Raw genomic sequence first — 26,618 nt, forward strand, 5'->3', positions numbered from 1 at the left:
GACATTGACCATGACCAGACATCTTTAACATAGCATGGGTCAGATACGAATTTCGTTTGCTTAGAGTGGCTTCAATAAATGTAGGTTCATTATCTGGGCACAATATTCAGGAAGAAGCAACTCTTAACACCCAAAACTATATATTGGTATATCCCAAAATGGAATATATTGCTTCAATATTTGAGGTTGTGTGTCAAAGCTTTAATGTATTGATTTGTTATATTTTAAAATATTTGTCCACTTAAATGCATATTCTAACTGTGCCACAGCTGTCTTGCAATAAGATGAAAACTTATATTCAGAACTGTCAAAGCAAATACTTGGTCACTTTGTGTCAGAGCATATCTGGAAGATGACATCACATAATTAATTAGAATTCTAAAGTTCCTTCAGGAGGCCTCTTATCCGGTGAAACAGCCCAGCGGTAGCGTGTTTGCCACTTGTTGCTCAGGTTCCCAGTTCAATTCCTGCATACCATCCTGGTTATTACGGCAATTGTATTTTAGTGGAATGTAAAGATCCTGTGATGTCATGTGAAAAGTGTTGGCCATAGTGTGCTGGTATCATGGTTAAAATTAGCTAAATTAGTAGAAAAAACCCCCTGAAATTACTCAAATCGGGATATCACATAGAAACCATCCATATTGCGAAAACTTTGCAGGACCTTCTGGAATGAGTCTTGAGACTCAGACAGGCTTTACTGAGTAAATAAGTGGATTCATTATATTTTCCTGTACTGGCAGGTTCCTGGTGAAAGGCTCGTGCTGTGTCGTGTTTGTTTTTGTGCTGTAATGTCTTATTTTCTGTTAAAATAATACAGAGGTACACAGTTCGTTGTGGGTCCATGTGCTTTGCTTTTGCACCGCTATGCTTCTTGTTTGCTCAAGGTGTACCATGTTTTAATCAACGTATTTGTGTTTCTTCAGGGTATGATCTGTGAATTAATTTCTGTATTTCTTGTGCCACATAGATTTTAACAGAAATGGATATTGTTGAGTCAATTTGCAGCACATCAAAATCCGGGGCGAAGCCCAGTCAGAAATCCAAAGGTGTGTGGACATGTATTTATTTGTGACATTGGCTTCTACACATGTTCGTACGGTGTTCACAAGATCAAGTGTTAAAATAAATACATTGATGTTTTAATTCCTAAAGGTGGTTCTGAGAATTGTTCTTCAATGTACCTGTTTGATCTGAGGCAATAACAATTGCCACATTACTAAACAGTTATTCACTTGGCAATTTTATTTGTTTGGCTGTATCAGGTGGTGTAGGGTCTTAACTACACAAATTTGGTCAATTCATTACATGGAGTAACCGAGAAATCGATTCGTTTATGAAAGCAGTGAACGTGCTACCACTGGGCAGGCCTCTGCCCAGTGTTGTGTATCTGTGTGTGTTTGCTATATTTTTCTTTTGTCACAGTGAAGGCAAAAGGTGCTATGGTGGTGTCATTTCCCATTGTGCCGCTGAAAATCGGAGAGCATCAGATATCTATTCGATCCCGTGTGTATGGCCGCACTTTTGGCGACGGTGTCCAAAAAGTTCTGCGTGTGGCGGTAATTCACACGACACATTTTCTTCCTCGATGATATCAATGAACATTTCTCTAACTCGGTGTGGATCGCACTCATGCAATCTGCTGCACAACATATTAGACGGTGACAGAGTAGTAAACATAACTAATTTACCTTTCATATACTTATATATTATAAAACATAATTTCTGGCTGGCTGGAGGGAGGGATGCCTGGTCATGACCAAAGAATGTGTGCATTGCTAGTTTAAGTGAAACAGGAAGAGGGCTGCCACAGCTGTGTAACAGCGACAATACCAGACTTGCAATCCAGCAGTCGCCGGTGGGGTTTAATCTCCCGGTGCAGCAGTTGAAACAACGGTGCACGTTTCTGAACCAATGCCCCCTCAGGCTTTCCTGGGTAAACAAGCAGAATAAAATAACAAGATGAATTACACGTACATTTCACGAGAAATGTAAGTGATTTTTTTTCAAATTTGTATTATTTTAGCCAGAAGGTGTAAGAGATATCCTGTCTGAATCAAGAATTGTTCACGTTGGTGAGTATAGATCGCAACATTTACACTTAACATATGCCATATAGGTTTGTCAAAGCAGATGTTTACAATTATTGTAAATTCAAATACAAGAAGTGTATCTCAAAATCACAGGATTTTTTTTCCTAATTACTGCTTAAACATTTGAAAGACAAGTGCAGTCCTCCTTATAATGCAAGAACATCCATCACATGTATTCATGCACTGCAATAATGATTCATAACAGTAATTGTGTACATTATGATATACACATCATTCTTATAGTGCAGGGCCATTATGAAGGCAATGTCTTTCACAGGCACATTCTGCAGTCGTTTCACAGTCGTGGTTTTTACAAAGGAGATCCGTGGTGTGTGAGCACAGCAAGAACAAAACAAATACAAAAAACATCAATATTGCAGAGAATGACAACAGGGGCTTTAAATAATATCACACAACTAATAAGCAAGGTATTTAATAGTCTTAACTTAAACATGCAATAAAAACCAGTGAAAACATGTGGGAACCAGAGGTGCCAGAAAAAAAGTTAGGCACATTTGAAAAGTATGGTCTCTGTTTTGGTCTAACAGGGAAATAAAGAGGAGGAGAGAAGAGAGGGAAAAAAGCTGTTAATGATCGGCAAGGGTATTCCAGAAATCTACCAACGTTTTAGCAGATGCAATGTTTCATTGAAATAAGGAGGCACTTCTCAGGGCTGTAGGAGAAAGTTAGAGGAACTAAGTGGTCCTTTAGGTAATTGGCGGCTTTGTTTAAGAGGATGTTAAAGTTGAAGACAACCCAGTGATGTCTTTCCGGATATGCAGGGGGACAGAAAACAGTATAGGACCAAGCAGAGCTCTGAGGTACTCCCTTAGTAATGGGGGTACTCTCAGATGATGTATTATTTATGGGGACAATTTTAAATTGATCAGATAAGTAGATGTAAATCCATTTGATTGCACAATCCCCAAAAATTTGGCATTTTAGCATTTTGCAAAATGACAGTGTGGTCTAGAGTATTGAGTATTGAAGGGGCTGTGCTGTATTGGAAGAGGGCTTATTCTGGGATGTAATTTGCAATTTTAAAATCTTCTCAAATAACTTGATGCCAGGGGAGATGATTGAGATAGTGGTAATAGTTAGGACTGTCTGTAGTGCCACCTTTATGATGAGTGGCACACACGAGCAGCTTTTCATTGAGGAGGGATGGATACCTCTACAGTATAATGGAAAAGTTAAATATATGGAATATCGGTTTTGCATTTAGGTTCTTTATGGATTTCCAGAAAAGTTTGGATCATCTTATGAATCCAAGGTTGTATCCTGAAAATTACAGTATTTGGGCTGCTAGACAAATTAGGTACAGTGGTTCCTCAGGGCTTTATAGTTTGTCCAATGTGAGTCCAAATTTGTTTGCTTAGAGAGCGCTTCCAAGCTGGGTTTCTAAAGCAGATGATCTGGGCAATTTATGGGTTGAACCAAGAGGCTTGATTCCCCCTTATTAAACATTACTAGTGAGGCATGTTTGTCAACTATAAACGGAAGGTATTTTGGAAGACCAAGCAGTAGGTACAGATGTAAGGTAAGGTACATCAAAAGGTTGGAGGTTCATCTTTCCATTCAGTAATTTGCTAAATAGATTATTGCATGAGTGAAAATATCTGCAGCCTCAACCTGGATGGTGTTTGTGAGGGTTGCTTTTCACACTGTAATCTATGTCATTTGCAGAAGAGCGAGATACATTCTTTATAAAAAATGAAATCAGTTCGGACATTGTGCCCAACTCTGAAGTTTTAACATTCATTAGTGTTAAAGGTGAGTAGAAAGGGACATGATACAAATCCACATCATAAGTGTTACAGTGAAGGACACCACCCACTTACAACATTCTCCCATGCACACTTTCTATAATGCCCAAACTCGTATCTGCTGCAGCTCATGCAAGGCTGTTTCTAGGTGTGGTTTGCTATAGTAATTAAACATAATTTAAAATATTTTGTATTTGCACTATTCTTATGGCGCATGGCTATTATAAAGGTACAATGTTTCACAGACACACCTTGCAATACTTTCATAGTCGGTGGTGATGCTGCTATGTGTAATCCCAAACGAGTAATTTGCGGCGTAATTTTTGTTACTTAGGAAAATGTGAACCTTGAAGCCGGCACACAATGGCCTACTTGTTTTGAATGTCAGATAATCTTTAACGTTCACTGTGAAGTGGACAAAGGGCAGTCTGCCATTTTGTAGATTTACCAGGGCAGTCTGCCGTTTTCGAACAACAAATTTCTGCAACAAACGACTAATGCACTTCCACTGGGCCATGTCACTGCCCTGATGGGCAGCATCATAGGGCTCCGAGAGCTTATTTTCGAGGAAGTACATAAAGTAGGTTGCTGGAAACTGTGAAGATGTTTTCTGAAGTGTTTCCCCACCAATGTTTATGCTAATGATGCTATGGACATCATTGAGATAAATAATGCTGACATCAAGAACTTCATCCAAAATCCCTTGAAGTGACTAGTTATTAGAGCTGTTACAATGGTTTTCGTGCTTTACAAGTAACCAAATGAAAAAAACCCAGTAAAAGCCTGTTTACCAGATTGCCACATGGTTAGAAATGTGCAGAGCTATAAACACAGCATGTTTACCTTCATACCTGAGAAACGAAGGGAACTGTCACGACAAGTGGTGTGATTGTTAGAGCACTGGACATAATCCAACGTGGAAGAATAGATCAAATACCCTCTAGAGTTCGCTATAGTGGCATATCTTCCGCTAAACAGTGGTACGAATGAGCAAGCAAGTATAGGATTGCACCTTTTTCTCTTATCAATTACTTTGGCCTGTGCCAAATATTGAGATGTTTTTGTATAATAATCCATATTTATACAACAGCATGAAATTTAAAGAGGTGATCGCCTTGTCATCAGTCATTTTCCAATCGAACCAGTGAACCTGCTGGTTTTGAGTTTGTTTTGAAGCTGGTCAGACCAGATGTTGATCGCTTGGTAAGTGGTGGAAGTCCCAACTGACCAAGTTCCAGCTGACTGGCGCTGCAATGCTGAAAGCACAATCTGTGATGGATGATTTTGCGGTCGCACTTCCAGTCTCGGTACATTTGAAGAGCAGGTGACATTACCTAAAACGCAATGAGTTAGAAGCGGTTTGAGATAGCCAGGCATCAGTGTTCACGTCGTGACACTCGTTGGTACCCGGGGCCCTTCCAGGGAAACTAAATATGTAACTAGTGGAGCCAATTCTGTTAACTCCAGTTCAGGAATCGCAGTCTAAAATGTACATGCTACATATATTTGGTGCAGTGGCAGCCAGTAGAGATATTTTAAGATCGTTTCCATCAGCGCTTGACTGGGTGCTTACCTGATGACCAGAGCCAGGTTGTTCTGGACCAGTCTACCCAGCAACTTTGCCTGAATAGTAAAATTACAGTTGGAAAACACTGGCTGAATTAACCTGAATAACCATGGTTTCTGTTTTTTTACTTTTCAGGAGATGAATTGGCAGAGACTATGGCCAACAGCCTCGATGCCAAATCCATATCACATCTGATTCGGATTCCATTAGGATGTGGTGAACAGAACATGATTTTCATGGCTCCAACTACACTGACACTCATTTACTTGGACTCAGTCCAGGAGTGGGAGAAAATTGGCCTCGATAGGAGAGACGAGGCAATAGAGTTCCTCAAACAAGGTGAGTGGCCTCCAAAAATGGATGACTTGTAGTTCAGCAGCCAGTGTGCAGCCCAGATATCTTGCTTTTGCATTATTTCATCTTATCAAGGATAGAAGGAACGGCGTGGGGGCCATCGCATAAGCCGAGATGTGGTGGTGAATTATAGAATATCATAAATTACCGTTGGATACATTCGTGAAACAAAGCAGCCAATTCCAAAACAACGAAGAGGCTTATAATGGCGAATTAGGAGATCACAGTAGGGACATGGAATGTGAGAACACCATGGACAACAGGGCAAGTTAAAGCTGCTAAGAAATGAAATTGAAAGATACAGGTACAACATCTTAGGACTGGCAAAAATGAGATGGACAGGAATGGGGGAGAAAAATAGGGATGAAGTGATCTAGTCAAGGGAATAAAAATTGCACACCGGAGGGGTAAGGTTTATGTTGAATGCAAAAGCCAAAGCATCGTTACTGTGATATAGACAGGTTATTCCAAGGGTAATTGTAGCGAGATTTCATGGAAAAGAAGCAACAATACCCTTAGAAGAAAACCCAAGAGAAAATGGATAACTAAGAAAACTTGGAACTCGCACAGGAAAAGAGTAAAATAAGGCTAAAGATAAAGGAATCGGATGAGATACCGACTAAGTACAAAACGTTATGCAATGAGGTAAGGACATCGGAAAGAAAGGATAATCAGGAATTTTTGGAGCGACATTGAATACTATGCCGGAGAATACAAGACTAGCAAGGTGTAAAAACTAATCAAAAACCCCAAATATGAAGTGGCAATCAGTGATGAAAAAGTAAAGACGGAAGATCTTGATGGACAAAGAAGAGACAAAAAAGGGATGGACTGAGTATTGTAGCGATTTGTATAGAGATACGGATCAAGAGAATAAAGAGCTGCTGGATGAACAAGAAAAGATACCCCCACTATACCGAGGCGTGATGTAAATGATAACATCTTGTACAAAGAATTCTAAAAGGCAATACAACATTAAAATCAAAACAAAAGTCCAGGAGTGGATGGCATAGGCAGAAAAATAATATAAGCTGAAGGGAAGGAACTTATAAAAGAAATCCACGAGCTTTGCATCCAAATATAGAGAGAAGGGAAAATACTGAAGGAGTGGACAAAATCCATACTTGTGACAATACCCAACAAAGGAGATCTCACCGGTTGTGAAAAATACAGAACTATTGCACTAATGAACCACATGGGGAAGCAACTAATGATAATACTATTACATAAATTCAAAGTGCAGACTGGGGAATATTTAGCAGATGAACAGGCAGGGTGTAGGAAAGATAGGAACACAGTACAGCTAATTTTAAAGTTAAGGTTGAGAGCAGAGAAAGTAAAGAGAAACAATAGGCTGGTTTACAACTGCTTCATAGATTTTCAGAAAGCATTATATTTGACTAAGCAAGTTATAACGTGGGAAAACAATTAAGATCATAGGGTGTAGGGAATAGACTGACAGATTCTTCAGGATATAGGTGAAAGGTCAGTATAGCTTGGACAGCAAATAGGAGAAAGGTCCCCAACAATAATAGCTATGAGACAGAGCGATCCACTATCACCAAACAACTTCACATATTTGGAAAAAGTGATGGATACCATTCAGAACAATGCCACAGTAATATCTGTGCAAGAAGAAATAATAAATACCCTGAGACATATGTGGACGACATAGATCTGATGGAAGAAAGCTGCGTAGTACTGCAGGAAAATGTTCCTAAGGATGCAGGAAACAGTGTCCTAAGGATGTAGGACTGAGGATTAACGTGGAAAAGGCAGATGATGGTGTTCAGAAGGATGGACATTTTGAAAGAAGTCATATGAGAAAGCAGCAAAATTGTGAATGTAAACTTGTAAAGATATTTGTATACTTGGGAAGTCTACTGACATGGGACAACGACTGTACGAAAGACATGAGAGTGAGGCTTGCGAAGGGAAAATGAGCAATGTCAGGATTCAATAACATTTGGAGAAGCAATCAAATCAGTTAGAAATAAAGCCCTTTTTTGCCTGATGACGACCGCTTGTGTTGCGATCAAAACGTCGTGATTTATTTTATGTTATTTTATTTCTAACTGCGTGACTTTACCGAAAGAACCAAAGAGTATAAAAGTGTGTTGTTTAGAAAAATGGAAGGAACCAGAAACAGAGGAAGACCTAACAGAGAATGACTTCATGATGACATAAGAGTTTGGTGCCAGAAAGATGTGGCACTACTTAAGCATATTGGCACAAGACAGAGGAAACAAATTATGAAATGTGCAGTAGGCACCTACGGGCTATCTGCCAATGGATCGTGATCATGATGATAGGGATTTACATTTGATGAATGTGATTATCAAACATATCAATACATTACCAATTTTTGGGTTCCCTGGCAAGGGAGGATTGCAAGACGCTGCCTCCACCACACCCCTCGTTTGCCGTGCCAGTCATCACAGGTTTACCCAAGTCATCTATTTCAGCTAAAGGGCAGGCTTTTGTCAGTATTTCGCTGCATTGCATATGTCCTAATTATTATCTGTGTTTTTTTTTATATATTTTACTTTGAAGGTTATAGTCGGGAGCTATCCTACAGGAAGGCTGACCATTCATATGCAGCCTTTCTTGCTACTCCAAGTAGCACCTGGTAAGCTGCTTTCAACTCCACCATGCCACCACACGATAGAATGCAGATAAACCAGTGCATGCATTTCCATTGGTTATTCTCTCCTTAACATGCCTACTCTCTGCTCTTCCTGTTTCTGCCCAATGTTGTTGAGAAAAATTAATTTAACATAAACGTTATTTGAGAAAATTGACTTTGAAAACGTATTTGAAATCGATTAAACGTTGGGCCAACAATTAACCTGTTACCATTAAAAACAATTGTTAGGTGTCTAAATAAAGTAGAAATAAAAGTTAGAGTTCACACTGTGATGAAATGCGGCATATATTAGCATCAGCTAATGACAGATTCCCCAATTTGCATCTACTACATCCGCTGCTGCGCTTTGTATGTGCATCGATTTAATTAACGTGCCAGCTACATCAAGTGTTTTTTTTATGATGCCTAATCACTTCATCCACATCTGCCATGCTTCTGCTGATGCTCTGCTGCTGTTCATTTCAGAAACTTTGCAAGAATTGTATATATTTTTTTAAATAAGAAGGGGAGAGACAATATACGGTAGCCAACATTGGAACAAAGGAAGAATGACATTCGATCACCAAATAGCGAGTTAGAGTAACTACAGGAAAAACTTAATTGATAAAAGCCCGTGGCCCATCAAGACTCGCAGTAGAGATGCCTAATGCAATGGGAGAGTAAAGGGTTGTCAGGGTTTAGATCATCTTTATTGAAGATTGGAAGAGAAGTGTATTAATGCTGATCTACAAGTAGGAGGGTGATGCAGTGACCTAGAAAAAAATACTGTGGAGGAAGTTAGAACATCTGTTGATATATTTTAAAATGATACTGGAGGAGATGTTACGAATAGAATGGCCGTTTGGTTTTAGGCCAGAAAAGGGTAACATGGGTGCTATGCTTATTATTGGACAATTGAAGTAGACATTTTGAGATGGGAACTGAAACATCAGGAACCTAAATTAATGAAAAACAAATAAAATAATTACAAGATTCATAATATTTTTTTTTTATTGAACCAAGTAATGATCTGACCAAATGTGTCGTTAAGACCCCTCCACCATCCGACACTGGCAAGCTGAAAAACAATTCTCACAACCAGAATAACAGTCCAGAAAGTCAGAAAATACTTCCAGGATTGTTATTCTGACTTATAGTTAATCTTGTCCTGTTTAATGCAGTTTAAAACCAAATGTCACGTCTAAATTTGTTTGTGAGAATTCTTCTTTGACATACTCAGTGAGGTGAAACAATTATAATTGGCACGTTAAACACTTGTACGTGCCAATTTAATTAATATTGGCTGGGAAATACTAGGTGTTAAATTGCTTTATGGTTCCTTCCGTTTTAGTAGAGTGCTCAATCAATGTAATTCATCGGTTTAATCGAGTTAGCCTGTGGCTTATTTATTGTTACATACTATTCCTGTTTATATGATTACTCCCATGTGTACCTTATATTATACATAAGTACATTTTATAAATAAAATAAGTAAAGCTGTTTATGTTCTAAATGAAAAATTGTTGGTATCAGTAACAACAGCGTATGCAACATTTCGATTTAAAGCTTTGTGACTGCAGGGATTCATCTTCTTGGTTCTTTAGGTCACGTAGAAGGGAAATAATAAAATAATAAAAAATTTACCTAATAAAATTACATTCTCACGACGTTTCGGCCACAACTCAAGCAGCCGTCCTCAGGTGAAGACAGAGCTGTCTGAAATACAGCGCTCCAATGAACACTGCCAAGCTTGGCAGCGTATTTTAAGCTGGGTGGGAGGAAAAGAGCGCCTTGACAAAGGAGTTTACATATCAACAGAAGAATTTAGCATTGAATAAGCTGTGTTAATGTGAGATAATTAGCAGGATGTTAAAGTCAGAAATTAGCATGTAACTGGGAGATTAGCATGATGTTAACGTGAGGAATTAGCATGTAACTGGTCACGGAAGTGGCTATGTTAAAGTCAGAGTTTACATATCAACAGAGGCATTTAAAATATTGACGCTAAAGAACTGCAACCACCCACTATCATACAATAAACCGATGTGAAAGAACTAAATTTAAACTACATCAATATATTTCGATTTAAAGCATTCGTGACTGCAGGGATTCATCTTCTTGGTTTTCGGTAAAGTCATGTAGAAGGGAAATAATACAATAATACAAATAAAACAGTGTAATAAATAAAGCAGTGTTCATTGGAGCGCTGTCTTTCAGACAGCTCTGTCTTCACCTGAGGATGGCTGCTTGTTTTGTTGCCGACACGTCGTGAGAATTTTTTTTTTAGGTTTTCTTTTTATTATTTTATTATTTCCCTTCTACGTGACTTTACCGAAAGAACCAAGAAGATGTATGCAACATTATTAGTAAAAACATTTTTTCGAAATAATTAAAGAGAAATCGTTTTTGAACCATTCCCACTGCCTCGATATGTCACTAACATTGGATGCAGTGATATGGCCCAAAGGTATCCTGTTTGCCGCTTGTTGCATAGGTTCATGGTTCGAATCCAGCACACTTTTCTGAGGGTGTATTTTGTATAAAATAGTATGCACTGTCTGCTCACAGCGGACGTTAAAGATATAATTTTAAATGAGTAGGCGATTACCAAATTAGGGAAATTACACCCCAAATTACTTATTTGGGATTACATATAACATTGCCCTCTACTGTGAAACTACTGTAGACTGTGTCTGATAGCCATGCACTATGAGAATAACGCAAATACTAAATGTACTTATCATAGTTATTACTATTGTTATAATTCTGATGTTTTTTAAATTATGCAGGTTGACAGCGTTTGTGGTGAAGGTGTACTCTTTGGCCAAGAGTATCATCATAGTGGACAACAAGGAACTGTGCGGGCCAGTGGAATGGGTCATTAAACACCGACAGAACAGCGATGGCTCCTATAGAGAGGATGCTCCTGTCTACCATCGCGAGATGCAGGTGTATACTGTGTTATAAATCACAAGTAATAATTGTGTGTATAGACAAAAGCTTTTGCAAGCCAGTGTTAATGGATACAATCATCATTGTGAAAGTAAAAAAGATCATTGTGCAGTTTCTCTACTTCCATACCGCTGACAACTGGTCTCTTATTAATAATCTTCAGCAAATCCCTTCTGGCCACGGAACAAACTGCAGATACAGCTTTTGAGCCATCATTACACTTTCTCACCTTCTACCCATAAGCCTCACTCTTCTCTCTGCACCTCGGGATGAGAAGGGACGTGCTGGACATTACCTCCCTGGCAGTGGCTGCCGCTGTAGTGAACCAAAGGGTGATCTGGCAGAAAGAAACCAATCTTACCACTTGAACAACTGAAAGTCAAACAACACCAAGAAGATAGAGTCTCGTAAACCATTTCATTCCTATTGGGCCTTCAGATGTTAGTCCCAGTCATATAGCAGGAAGGCCACCTCCAAACCAGCCTACATGTCCCGCTTCATCAGAAGGCAAAGGAAATGCTCAAATCCAATCTCGTTTATATTTATAGAGTTATTTCACTCACGGTGCTTTAACATTGCTTGCAAAACGGTGACATTATAGAATATAGATGCAGGGGCGTACAAAGATTAAGTGACAGCAATAGAGGGTACTTAGGTATAACGAAAAGAGAATGGACAAATAAAACAGAGGTAAGCTTTAATGTGCAAGGGACGTTCATCTAGCAGAGGGGTGCAAGGGGGGAGAAGGGCCGAAAACAGGATTTTGACAGAGAGGACAGACAGAGAGAGACATAGAAGATGGGGAATTAAGATGAGAGGGGACATAGGATATGAGAGAAACAAGATAAGGTGGAACAAGGCAAAGAATATATTTAAGGACAAGTGAACCTTATGGCGGGACCCCGGGGTCCCATAAGTCCCCGGCTCTCACATAAACTGCGTTGCGACGTCATTTTATCTCTGTTGAAGGCGAACAATAGGGCAATCTATTCCTCTCGACGATATCTACCCGATGCGCTAATCAAAGTTTCAAAGTTTTGCTTCTTCTGCGCATTCGTCCTCGCTGCACTTGGACGACATGACAACAGAATGATCTGTTACAGGTGGGTCGCGGCGTTTATATGCGCAGTGGGACGGAGTTGCCAAAAATAAATAAATTACTATTTTGACTTCCGTTTATTTGGGACCCCGGGGTCCCGCCATAAGGTTCAAGTGTCAGGTCTTTGATAAGACAGCGGTGTAGTGAATGGGAAGCCAGCGGAGCTGAAGGAGGAGAGGTGAAGTGTGAGAATTAAAGGGGAGATTTATAATAACTTACGTGGAAACATGTATAATTTGAGGGGAGTCAGGGCAGAGGCAGAGAGACCAAGAAGAATATAATTCAAGTAGTTCAGATAGTTAAAGATAAGAGGATGAACCAGGAGTTTGCTGGCAGAAATATAAATGAAAGGGTGGATTTTCCTGATGTTGAAAAGATGAAAGTAGCAGATGTGAGTATTAGCGGAGATGTTGTTGAAATAAGTGAGCGAAGAGTTAGAGATAGCACCAAGGTTGAGGGCAGAGGAAGCAAGAGTGAGAGAGATGAGGGAAGGAGATGGTTGGGACGGGAGGAGGAAAGCGAGAGGCCGTAAAGGAAATTATCAATGTTTTAAATAGTTTGAGAGAGACAAAGTGAAGCGCAATCTAGGATTGGATGGCAGCCAGATAAGAGGAGACAGAGGAAAGGTAAATGAAGGAAATGAGAATAATATTTTGGTATGCTGGGAAAATAAAATAACGAGGAAAGCAGAAAGAGGGGAAAATATATTCCAGAGGCAACATATAGAGCAAGAATAGTAAGGCACCCAGGGCCGATCCCTACAGAACACTGACCTTTAGGGGAGGGAGGGGATGCAGAGTGATTGGAGACAGGATGTGATAAGACTTGAGCCAAGAGATGGCTCTGTGCCAGGGGGGGGGGATGCCAGTTGCCGAAGTTGGAGAAATTTTGAAAGAAGCGGGATGATCAACAGTGTCAAGAAGAATGAGAATGGAAGAAAGACTGGCATGAAAGATTGTTTTGGAATTTGAGACAGGGTGTTTCGGTGGAATGAAGAGGTCGAACACCGAATTGGGATTTGGGATAGAAGGAATGTAAAGAAATCTGGAGTGAGAGCCAGTTATGAACAAGGCATTCCAGAATTTGAGAAAAAGCATAAGATAAATAGGGCGATAATGGCCAGCGATGGTGGGGTCAAGGTATGTTTTTTTGAGGAGAGAAACAAGAATGGACAAACCAGGGTCATATGTGCCTTCTGGACAAAATGTACTTACCATCCAGCAGGCTCGAGAGCTGCAAGCCATTCCGGTGACCAAGGTGAGGTACATCTTAGTATGTCTGGGGCACATGGCTTCCACGATGGAGATGGTGCCCTGGGTGATACTGCACATGAGGCCACATCAGCAGGCTCTCCTGCGTCAATGGGACCCAATTCATAGGAGTCTCGATTTGTAGATCAATTTGACCCAACAAGCAGTTGATAGCCTCCCCTGTTGGACCAATTAGGGGAATCTGCACGCATACATAACAGATTGAACATCTTCCCTTCTAAAAAGTGGCCTGTCCCTCCTGTTACCAGCGCTAGTGTTATTACCGAATGCTTTAAATAACACTGGACTGATGGCCGGTGACATACATTTTTAGAAAATAAGGTGTTGTACCTTGGTAAAAACTTGTTTCTCTTGTCCATGCTTACGACAACCGGCCTTTCATCCGTCCCCTCGATTGGCTACTCCCTGCGATCAGTGGGAGATTGTAGGGGATCATCTTTTCAATGTAGAGAAACGTGACATCTGTCCTTATCTCAATCTTGATTTGAAGCTTTCGTGACTGCAGGAATTACTCTTTGGTTCTTTGGGTAAAGTCACGTAGAAAGAAAAAATAAATAATAGAACACGACGTTTCGATTGCAACACAAACAACCGTCATCAGGTGAGAACTCTATGTAAATGCAAGCTTGGAGAGAGACATATACAGAGAGAGACAAACAGACACGGAGAGATACACATAGAGACACAGAGAGACAAATACACAGAGAGACGTAGAGAGACAAACAGAGAGAGACAGAGGAGAGACATAAAAAACGCCTCTGTGACGAGGAATTGTGTTAGCCGACTCTTTGTGTTGCATTACATTTTTAAGTTTATTAGGTTTGATTACTCAAGCTTCCAATTTCTCTTCCCCTGCCGTAACTTCAAATTTAGCATTATTTGAAAGAACGTAATAAACCAGGTAAAGTGTTAACTGTTGTGCTAGCCGACGCTCTGTGTTGCATTGCATTACATTTCTAAGTTTACTAGGTCTGATTTCTCAAGCTTCCAATTTTTCTCCCCCTGCAGCAGATCCCATCCCCCCCTTGGCTATACTTGTGCCCTGCTGCAGATTCCATCCCTCCCTTGTCTCTCATTGACATGCTAATTTCTCTGCCCCCCCTCTCTATATATAATACCTCGTCACAGAGGCGTTGTTTCTCTGTCTCTCTTTGCGTGTGTGTCTATGTGTCTCTCTCTCTCTCTCTCTGATTGTCTCTCTGTGTGTTTGTCTCTCTCTCTGGGTGTGTCTCTCTCTCTCTGTGTATGTTTCTCTCTGTATATGTGTGTCTCTCCGAGCTTGTATTTACATAAAGTTTTCACCTGATTACGGTTGCTTGTATTACAATCGAAACGTCATGTCTTATTATTTATTTTATTTTGTCCTTATCTCCTTTTCAGTGTTCTTACGCTTTCAAGTTGATGAGTCTCCACTGTTTATGTTCTGTTCAGTGTCAGACTTCTCCCTTTCTACCTATTCTCCAAAAGTCTACGCATGTGTCTGTGAAAGAGAGTGTTACATTATTTGTCTCCTACTGTGAGTGTGGCTTTGCTAATGAGTAGTGAGGCTTATTGGTAGAAGGCAAGAGTGACCGCCCTGAAAAGTGTTATCTGCAGTACCTAAAGCAGCCCGAATGGAATTGCTGAATGTTATGAATAGCACTGGACCGGTAGGCCAACGGAATGGACAAGGGAAACATTTTTACCAAGGTACACATCCTTATTCTTGTTTCTGGAATAATTACTTGAGCTTCAGAGGGAAACTACAGACTGAAATGCCTCCTTGGCTTTACTTAACTTGCCTTATATCATGCAGAAGAAAATGTTATTATGAATGGTGGGTTTCTATCTAGGTTAAATCATGTAAGGTGAAAAGTGGCCTTAATATTGGTGGAAGGGTGGCGTAATAGTAACATCTCAGAAACATCCTGGGTGAAATTCCCTTCTTGGGAGCTTTTCTGCATTAAGTTTTTTTGTTAATATTTCCCCTTGTTATGCATGGGTTTCATCTGGACTCTCTGGGTTTGCTACCATAGTAAAACACGTAATAAAGCATACAATGTAACTGGTATTGGCCAAACATCCCAATTGGGACTACACAACTTGGGAGGACCATCCTGAAAAAAAATATTCGAATGATGCCCTTCTGGATAAACAAGCATACTGAATAATATATACTTTCTTGCATGCTGTAATGTACACTAATTTGTATTTTAAATTAATTTGTATTGCTTGATATGCATTTACTTTTTCAGGGAGGAGTGGGTGGATTGGAAGGCCACGTGTCTATGACGGCATTTATTCTCATTGGAATCCAACAAGCGCAAGAATATTGTGGAGGCACTGTTCTGGTATTAAATTCCACCATATATAAGTATCACACTTCAGCAATACATAATTACATTCCACATTCTTAGTGCAGCAGAGATCTCTCCATAGGACAACTGCTGATCTAACGACATCAGAGGGATGATGAATTAAGTCAACCCTGAATGAGGAATTGAACTCACAAAATGCCACTCCCACGACCGCTAAGCCCAACTGTAGCGCATTCGCCACCTGTTTCAAAGGTTCACGGATTGAAAATGGTCAGCCTGATTACTGCAGCTGTATTTGTCATTACATTCTTCATGCCGTCTGCTTTACATTGGACGTTAAAGATCCAAGTAATTTGAAACAAATAGATGATTCTAAGCCAGCGTAATGGTCCAAATTTGAAAAGTTACCTACAAAGTAACTAAATGGATTTACAAATAGCAATCAACCCATTGCTGTGAAATTACTGCAGACTATGCCTCTGTAACATATCAGCACTATCATGATGGCCTTGTGCTATACAATTAGCACAAAATAAATGCACTATATTTAATTAATCCGCTTCATGCTGTGCCTCATGTGATCAGCATGGTACCTAGAGTATAGTGTTTACATGATGACGATCGACATCCACCACCTGCCTGATTCCTGTGGTGGCAACCTTTTGGTTATCTACATTGAGGGAAATGGGTGAATTCCATGACTATCACTAACCCCACTAATCATCAGCTTTGGGGATCACATTGGAATCTGGAAACAATGCGCAAGCATCAACGTCGTGAGGGCACATATGGCCACGGTAAGCATGGTGACGAGGATGGTGAGAAAGAGATTATGAAGGTGGTGATGAAAAACAGTGTAAACGTCACCGCCTAAGAGAGCACAAGCGTGGGTGTCGTGCTCCAACAGTGCAGCGTTCCCAGCTGCATTGTCAACCGAGCCACCGGTTCATCTAAACCATGATGCCTAATGAATAGCGTCACCGTCTCAAATGAACTTGGTTTAAACATCGTAATCACCTTAACTGCTAAATCGGCTCAATTACACTGGTATCAGAATCGTGACGGCTACTCAACTGCATTGTAATTTGAACATTGATATAAATTGCACTGCGTCGCCCCCCCCCACCCCTTTCTTTGCTGACTTGTGGAATAGGTTGTGAACCAAAGGCTAGGAGAGTAAACCCTATAAATATAACAGCAGAAGGTAATGGAAAACCACTGCTGTATTTACCAATGGAGTCATGTCCAGAACTAGTAGTATTAATACTAGAAGTAGTACTGTTCACAATGGCGTAGATGGGGGTTCCACAGGGTAATGGTGCCTTGTCTGGTACAAACTGTCATGGGTGGCACGTGACACTCGAATTGTAATCATGCGACTGTCCACAACAACAAAAACATTCTAAACACATTAACTTGGAAATGACAAGACTTGGTATAAACACTTTTAGGACTTAGTGAAGTTAGATTGAAAGGTAGTGGACATTTTACAACCGATGGAAAGTTATTAATCTATTCAGGAGGGAATACAAATGTGAGATGAGTAGGAATGCTGCAGCAAGCTCTCTGATATGACTTTTGCAGATATAAGAGCCATTTGACATCTCCATCATTCAAGTACCATATGCCCCTACAGCTGAACACTCAGACGAAGAACTTGAGGCATTTTATGAGGAGATAGACAAGGCTAAAGAACAGTGTAAATCACAGGTGGTAAGAATGGAGATGGGAGACGTCAATTAAAAAGTTGGAGAGCGTAGGGTAGATTATATATTTGGACCATATGGATGAGGCAAAAGGAATGAAAGATACCATTTTATAGATTACTTCACAATAAATAGACACAGTGATAAACATGTGGCTCAAAGAACATCCCAGAATATTATGGACCTAGAAGAGCCCAGGTGACTGTAGTCAGAACCAGATTGATTTCATAACCAAAAACAGACATTTTCGAAATGAGATTCTTCAAAGGCAAATCTACAGCCGATTGTGGAAGTGAACATATTGCCATTGTATGTAAAATGAGAGTGATATGAAAGTTAAAGAAAGCAATAGGTACCCCTAAAATTCAGGTTTACTTATTAAAAACGGATTGATAAACTCAGAAAAAAACATAAAACCTCTAAAAATAGATTTAGGGCGATTTAAAGTAAAAGAAAATGGATAAATGAACAATGTGAGGAAATGGAGAGTATGAAGATACGATTGTAAGATTAATCCATAGAATAATATTATTGGGAAAGCATATGGTTCTTCCAGTGCTTGTACAGAGTCAAAAGGTGATTCTGTTTTCATATCGAGAAAGCAGATATTAGAAATGTGTCTGAGTATATGAATGAACTATATGATAACAATAAAGGTGAGAGGCCAGAGATTTAAACAAATGTGGAAAGACTAAACATTTTAAAAGTATAAAATTGAGGTGCCACCAGGAAAATGAAAGATGGCAAGGTGACAGAACCTGATAATAACTCAGTAAAAAATATTAGATCTCTTCATGATGTTGGAAAAGAGAAAGTGACAGAACTTGCATATGCAATTTATTACACGGGATGTATACCAGAAGATATAGGCAAATCAGTATTCATCGCTCTTCAATCAATCAATCTTTATTTTATGTGCCAATGTCACCCCCCGTAAAGTAGGCATCAGTGCACAATGTCACCCTCCGTAAAGTAGGCATCAATGCACATTACAAGGGAATGGGAATGGTACATCACCAATTTCAACAAATGGATGCAACTGGGAGTATATAATGCAACGTTCTTGAGTAATATCATGGACAGAGGGAAGTGGAGGGCTATGATCACCAATATTTTTAGAAAGGACTTGCACACAGAGAGAATCATTACGATTATTAAATGCCAAGTTCGGCCTGATCAGTCACTCCAGGCACCACCTTTGAGTTCTAGCAATGTGATATACCTCGCCATCATTATTTACGATGGGTCGGCAGCCAAAAATAGTACAGCAGTAAGGTGCACTTCCACCAATTAGGTTAAAGTTAAAGGTGCAGCCCTGCAATTGCCTGCTCACACCATTGGTGATCAGATGTCTTGAGAGATGTGGGCATACTCACACTTTACCCCACCCTTTGCAACTTGCCGATGGTATAACCATTTACACTACTGAGTAAACAGTGGCGGCAGGGAGTTTTGAGAAATGTGTCTTTTTGTTTAAACTGCCGTGCCGGAATTTGGACTAAAACTCTCGATTGGAAGAAGTCTTGTGTGATAACAATTACACTACTGTAGCAGCTCACACAGAACTGAAAAAGTAACGTTTTGTAAATATTGAAACTCATGGTCTGAATGAGAAAGGGAACATTAAGGAAAATAAAATTACGAAATTGAAAAATTACTTTTTTCTATCATCCATTAGGTGAATTTTCTAAATGAAATTACACAGTATTAGGGAGATGCAACTCTATCTGCATAAATGCAGTCCATAATTTAAAATCCAGAACAAATACTGAAACGTGCGCAAAAATAATTATGAGATCCATGCTTGGAATTACAATGAGAGTGGAAATAGGAACACGTGGATTTGATGACATATGCAGGTTAATGACATGATCCAAACTATTAAGAGTGGGCTTGGGCTAGACACATCTTGGCTAGAAGGGATGATGGACGATGGCCAAAAATATTAACAGAGTGGCAGCGATGGAATTAATGCATTTGAAAGTGCGTCCACCAAGACATGGAGCGATTAAAACAGTTTGTGTGCAGGTGCGAGATGGATTGTTGCATTACACTGTCGGGGGAAAATGGAGGCTTGGGGAGGCCACCAGTGTATTAATCATGGCTGATGATTATGATGATGCAATATTGTACAGAAAACACTATTTGTTGTGTAACACGTGATGTTTGTGTCTGTATGCTCAGAACTACCAGCAGAGCATGAACAGAGCGGTACAATTCCTCGCGAGTAAAGTGTCCGGCCTCCAGCGTATGTACACGATCGCCATCACAGCGTACGCTTTGGCTCTGCAAGACCCAGAGTCTGAAGCAGCCCACAGCAGCTGGAAGAAACTGGAGAGCAGAGTCACTTTTGAGCCAAACGGTGGGTGATATTATTGCCTATAGTATAAATGTATTTATGATAAAATATTTGGGGCAGTGACATGACTCATGTCTAGTGTGTATGCCACTTGTTTCAGAGGTTCACAGTTTGAATCCAGCAGGCCACTGGGGTTATTATTGCGTTCACGGAGCTAATACGGGCTGCCTGATTCATAGTGGACAGTACAGATCACTTGATGTAATGCAAAACAAGGAGGCCATTGTGTGCCGGCGTTATTGTGAAAATTTGCCAAGTTCTAAAAATTACACCACAAATTACTCATTTGGGATTACACATCGCAAAATCTGTGAAACTACTGCATACTGTCATAGCCTTGTGGTATGAGAATAGGGTAAATACTTCATGGATGAAATAACTATGAAATTATGAATTAATACATTCGAATTACTAAATAGATTTTTATGCTTAAAGAACCTATACATCAATATATTATTTTTGTTGCTGTTCCATAAATCAGTTACATATTATTGCAATACACCATAAGGGTAAAGAGGCACTAATTTGTGGATATATCTGTACCCCATGATTTAGGCCGTCGCTATTGGAAGGCAGACGAAGCAAGTCATGGGCTTCAGATGTCTGCTATCTCAGTGGAGGCCACCGCGTATGGGCTACTGACGTATCTGCGCCACAAGGACTATGAGAGCGCTCGAGGAGTTGTTGACTGGCTCACCGAGCAGCGAAACTACGGGGGCGGCTTCGGATCTACACAGGTGTGTGATTCACAATAAATAAACTGGCATTTTCAGTGATAGACCTGTCAGTTAAACAAACTCTTTGGTTCTTTTGGTAAAGTCACATAGGTATAAAATAAAATAAATCACGACGTTTCAATCGCAACACAAGCGGTCGTCCTCAGGCAGAAAAATATATAATTCAGCAGTGGAACTGCTGAACCAGCGAGAGAGCTGTTACAACAAGGTTATATATTTGGCGATGGGCAAGCAAGCAGGGTCTGAGCTGGAAAGGAATTCCATCCACGGATGCAAGCACGTCAGTTGTGTTAATGGGGGAGATTAGGGAGAGAGGGATTATTAACCAGATAAAGTCTTAACTGACTGTGATGTTTCCATCCTACCTGCCTATGTCAGCTGTTATTTTGGACTCTGTGTCTCTCTCTCTATGCTTTTGGATTGCACCTCTCAGGCTCACATGCCCTTGGGATTGCACTCTCATGTTCACGTCCTTTGGATTGCCCTCTCATAGTGCTAATCTCTCATTAACACTGCTGTCGTGCGCATATGCGGGCATGATACTCTTATGCGGTGACGGAAGCTCATTCGTGCTATTCTCCCTCCCTAATCTCTCTCTCCCTAATCTCCGCCATTAACACAACTGACGTGGTTACGTCCATGGATGGATTCCTTTCCAGCTCAGACCCTGCTTGCTTGCCCATCGCCAAATATATAACCTTGTTGTAACTGCTCTCTCGCTGGTTCAGCAGTTTCACTGCTGAATTATATTTTTTTCCGCCTGAGGACGACCACTTGTGTTGCGATTGAAACGTCGTGATTTATTTTATTTTATACCTACGCAACTTTACCGAAAGAACCAAAGATTATGGATTCCTGCAGTCAACAAAGCTTCAAATCAAGATCAGTTAAACAAAATCAATTAAAAAAACTTGCCACATTCGTCATAAACATATATATACAGTAATACCCCTCCCACTTCATGTAATTTCGCGATAATGTACTCAACGTATTGATACCCAATCCCATTTCATGTACTGTGTACCTTGCTATAACTTACTCAAGATTTACGAATTAAACCATGAAGTCACAAATTTGTATGCCTGTAATCAGTTTATATTTTGAGTATTGTGCCTTCTTCACAGCAGAGAGACTGGGGAGATTTTCCGACCTAGAATTATTAATTATTATGGGTTGGACAATGTAATGATTTGGCCAAATGTATGTTGTAAGACCCTCCACCATATGACATAGCCAACCACCGAATTGCTGCATGTGCAAGCGTTTAACGGGCGAGTTAGCTTTAGCTCACGAGCACCTGAATATGCTTGACCTCGCAAATCAAATTCCTACATTTTAGTCAGAAAATTGCTCAACAATTTACAACATGATAATTGGTGCATTTTCTTAGGTTTTTTCGGTAAAGTCACGTAGGTAAAACATCAAAATTAATAAAAAATAAAATAAAATAAAAAATCACGACGTTTCGGAGGCAACACAAGTCTCCGTCATCAGGTGGGACCGTCACAGCCGGATTAGCTGCATCAAGTGAGGCAATGATTCAAGATGTAATCCCTTAAAAGCAAGTTGAGGGGGGGAGGAGAGGGGGGGGGAGCTCATCAGAATGTGGTAGCCAATAAATGGAACGTATCGGGAGGGAGGGGGGCGGGGCTCAAAGACGGCACGGAGTGCCAACGTACAACGCATCGGGAGGGGGAGGGGGGCGGGGCCAAAAGTATGGACGACGGCTTGGACGCGGTTTCTGCTGCACACGCCAACGCATTGGACAGAGAGGGGGAGGGGAGGCCTGATACACATGATAGAAAAATAACGAAAATGCCCATGTTTATACCAATGAAGAGAGTACTGTTAAACACTGGGGATGTTAACACTCGGTAAAGTAAAGTAAAATAGTGCCTGTCAGATAAGATGGTCCAAAAAAGTGTAATTAAGTATTTTTTGCGTGGTTGATAACATCTTTCCAATGATTACTAAGTTTGTACCCATCATCACGGTTGAAATTATGTCTGTGTTTGTATATTTGTATGGCTTCGTGTACAAACCTTTGATGGTAGCCGGGAGGTTTGCAGAGAACCTTGGTCTCGGAAAAGACAATTTCATGAGAGCCCACCGAGTTGTAGCAATGATCGGCAACGGCCGAAGAATCAGTTCTGCCGTGTTTCAGATCTGACTTGTGCTCGCGGACACGATCAGAAACATGACGTTTCGTTTCTCCAATGTAGCAATCACCACAAATGCAACTCAATTTGTAGACTCCAGGATACTGTAAGTCAGGAACGACATCTAATCCGGCTGTGACGGTCCCACCTGATGACGGAGACTTGTGTTGCCTCCGAAACGTCGTGATTTTTTATTTTATTTTAGTTTGATTAATTTTGATGTTTTACCTACGTGACTTTACCGAAAAAACCTAAGAATATGATTCCTTGCAGTCACGAAAGCTTCAAATCTAGAATTGGTGCATTAAACGCTTAAATTGTTTGGCTGTGTTTGGTGGTAAAGAGTCTTCAAACACAAATCTGACCACATCATTACCTGGCCTAACTTAAGTCCACTATAAATTATATTGTTGCTGTTGATGATGTGAATGTTGCTGATGATGGAGCTGATGATGATTGCAAATGGAAGTTCCTACAAGTTCGCATTAATGAAATCACGATGAGAATTCCGCTGAGGGTATGATGATCGTTACTCTAACCATGATGGTCGACATCATCATCATAAGTTACTGCGAACAGTGCACATGAATATCGTCATCAGCAACAGCAGCTGCTACCAGCTCTGAACACACAATTACAGATGCTAATTCACGCACGCTGTGTTCCCATACAGTAACATAATTTCTGAAAGGTTTAGACAGTACATTTGCAGAGGTGCGCAAGCACAATAAAATAACGAATTTGTAATTTACGTTTTCTCAACATACTTGTCTGAAGTGCTGGCTTATTATCTATTTTGATTCACAGTAGATTTTTGGGCGAGGCCAGGGATGATCTGGCAACATTTATATTGTTAAGACCCTCTACCACCTGACGTATAAAAATGTGAGAATTGTTCAATTACTGGTGAGCTGAAACAAGAAAAATCTGTCCGTTCAATGTTTGTACACCGCCTGACTGTTTAATTTTATTGGTTATATCAGATGGTGTTGGATCATAACGACACAAATTTGGCCAGATCATTGTGGCCTCATCCAAAAATATCTATCTGCAAAATCCTACATATTAAGTTATATTATCCATTACTGTATTATAAGGCAGTGATTATAATTATCAGTGTTACATTTGTGTATGTACTCCAAGTACCTTACAGTTTTAGGCATTGTGCACACATAAATGTATAAAATTACCAAAATCGTCAGCAGGAAATGTGCATTGTTTGGGGCAGTGACAGCCCAGTGGTAAAATGTTCACCGTTTGTAGCAGAGGTTTGTGGTTCGATTCCTGCAAGCCGCCCTTGGTTATTAACCACGACTACATGACATCTGTTTTAGAGTGGACGTTAAAGATCCCCCGACATTAATTGAAATATGAGGCCATTGCATTCCAGCTTCACGGTCCAATTGGGAAAATTACCTGCAAATTACTCAAATTAGATTCACTTAGTGAGATTGCTCCCCGACTGGCAGACTAATGCCCAATTGCAGGCCAGATGCTGGGTCACCTTGTGCCACACAGGGACAGCTGCGAATATTTTGAGATGAGATGTGATGCAAGTCTCTTATTATGTGGTAAGCGCTCTGAGATGCTTCTGCATAAAGGAGTGGGCTCTTATTAAAACACATCGTTGTCATAATCATTACCTGTTAACGGCTTCAAACTCTTGCACAAACCTGATTATTATTATTGAGTGATGTGGTGTGTTGTGTTTGTAGAGCACCATTTTGGCCCTGCAAGCAATGTCTCAATACAAGATGGATTCTTCCAGTCAAGCCCCGATTAATGTGCAACTGGAAATAACATCACCAAAAAACAATTTTGAGAAGAAAATGAAAATTACTGAAGAAACTCGGTTTGTGCAAGAACCTCATAAGGTAGGTGCAAGAGTTAATGTTTTTCATTGAAAATTTGGAAGCAGGATGGTGCAGTGGTATCACTCTTGCCATACAGCTAAAAGTGCCTAGATTATATTCCGACTTGGGTGACTTGAATGTGCAGGTTGTATGTTCTCCCCCCTGTTCTGTATTAGTTCTTTCAGATTCTCCGATTTCCTCCCAAAACTAAAACGAAGCACAACACCTTACAATGTTTTAGGCATTGGCCAAACATCCCAATACTTAAAGATGACCTGAAAATTACTCAACTGGGATTACACACAGCAGCATCACCTCTACTGTGAAACTACTGCAGACTGTACCAATGGAACCTCATTTGCCAGTAAAGAATATGATAATTGCGATTTAAAGCTTTCGTGACTGCAGGGATTCATCTTCTTGGTTCTTTCGGTAAAGTCACGTAGAAAGGAAGTAATAAAATAATAAAAATAAAACATAATAAAATAAAATAATTATCACGACGTTTCGGCTACAACGCAAGCAGCCGTCTTCAGGTGAAGAATGAGACACTACCAAGCTAGGAGCTTATATATAAGCTGGGTTGGAGGTGGAAGAGCGCCTTAACAAAAAGAATGTGCATATGAAGAGGAATTTAGCATATTCATGGGAAATGCGTAGGAGGTGGGCGGGGGGGTTTCAAAGTCATATTATGCCCATGCATTATGCAGGATCAGCAGCACCAAGGGGGGGTGCAGGGAGTAGCATTAACAAAGGAAAGGAATGTTAATGATATGTAGCTGCAGTTACTAAACAACCACGTAGAAAACTAAAGTATAAACTACATAAAAAAACTAAAGTATAAACTGCATAGCACCATTAGTATACTTACTATACTCTACAATAAGCTGAGTTACTAACAGCAAGTAATACATTACAATTCTACGTCGTAAAAATTATATAATATGCTTCCATCTAAACTTTATTCTGTTACATCACACGAGCATATACCGTACTATATACTGCCATAGATAAACCCAACATTAAATTATATACTGTATTGCTATAAACCACCCTATACCTTATACATTTTAATATAACACTATGTATTATTCTACCCACCCTAATGTGTATCGAAATGGTTTATTACGTCCTTCCAATGATTGCTAAGCCAGAATCCATCTTCTCGGTTAAAATTGTCTCTGTGTTTGTATATGTGGATCGCCTCATGAACGAATCTCTCATGATAGCCAGATGGCTTGCAGAGAACCTCTGTCTTGGAGAAGTCAATGTCATGTGAGCCCACTGAGTTGTAACAGTGATCTGCCACGGCTGAGGTGTTTGTCCTACCGTGTTTCAGGTCAGCTTTATGTTCACGGATGCGGTCCGAGACATGTCGTTTGGTTTCCCCAATGTAACTGCTACCACAGAGGCAACTTAGTTTGTAGACGCCAGGGTACTGTATGTCTGGAACCACATCTTTTACAGACGGTACCAGATCACGGATTTTATGTACTGTGTTGAATCGGACCTGGATCTTGTGTTTAATCAGGATTTTGGAGATCTTTTTTGTGACCCCAGCAATATAGGGTAAGGTGATGGTCTTGAAAGGCTCCTCAACAGGATCCTTCTTGATGGTTGGAGTGATGGCTTTGCGGATTGTGTAGTCGGAATAACCATTAGCCTTAAGAGCTCTTAAGGCTAATATAGGGTAAGGTGATGGTCTTGAAAGGCTCCTCAACAGGATCCTTCTTGATGGTTGGAGTGATGGCTTTGCGGATTGTGTAGTCGGAGTAACCA

At 40.2% G+C, this 26,618-nt stretch overlaps 1 protein-coding gene across 1 annotated transcript in view; it reads left to right on the forward strand.

The window, feature by feature from the left end:
• The window catches only part of LOC144934715 (complement C3-like), a 161,342-nt gene that overhangs the window by 80,666 nt on the left and 54,058 nt on the right, over positions 1-26,618 (forward strand). Inside the window, exons 21-31 of the mRNA XM_078860768.1 lie at positions 971-1,049; positions 1,426-1,559; positions 2,027-2,075; positions 3,780-3,866; positions 5,562-5,765; positions 8,334-8,409; positions 11,196-11,355; positions 15,963-16,058; positions 19,916-20,093; positions 20,646-20,827; positions 24,702-24,860. Of these exons, the coding sequence (XP_078716894.1) occupies positions 971-1,049; positions 1,426-1,559; positions 2,027-2,075; positions 3,780-3,866; positions 5,562-5,765; positions 8,334-8,409; positions 11,196-11,355; positions 15,963-16,058; positions 19,916-20,093; positions 20,646-20,827; positions 24,702-24,860 (1,404 nt within the window). The remainder of the gene's footprint in view (positions 1-970; positions 1,050-1,425; positions 1,560-2,026; positions 2,076-3,779; positions 3,867-5,561; positions 5,766-8,333; positions 8,410-11,195; positions 11,356-15,962; positions 16,059-19,915; positions 20,094-20,645; positions 20,828-24,701; positions 24,861-26,618) is intronic.

The sequence above is a fragment of the Lampetra fluviatilis genome, chromosome 11, assembly GCF_964198595.1.
Source record: "Lampetra fluviatilis chromosome 11, kcLamFluv1.1, whole genome shotgun sequence".
Classification (NCBI taxonomy): domain Eukaryota; kingdom Metazoa; phylum Chordata; class Hyperoartia; order Petromyzontiformes; family Petromyzontidae; genus Lampetra; species Lampetra fluviatilis.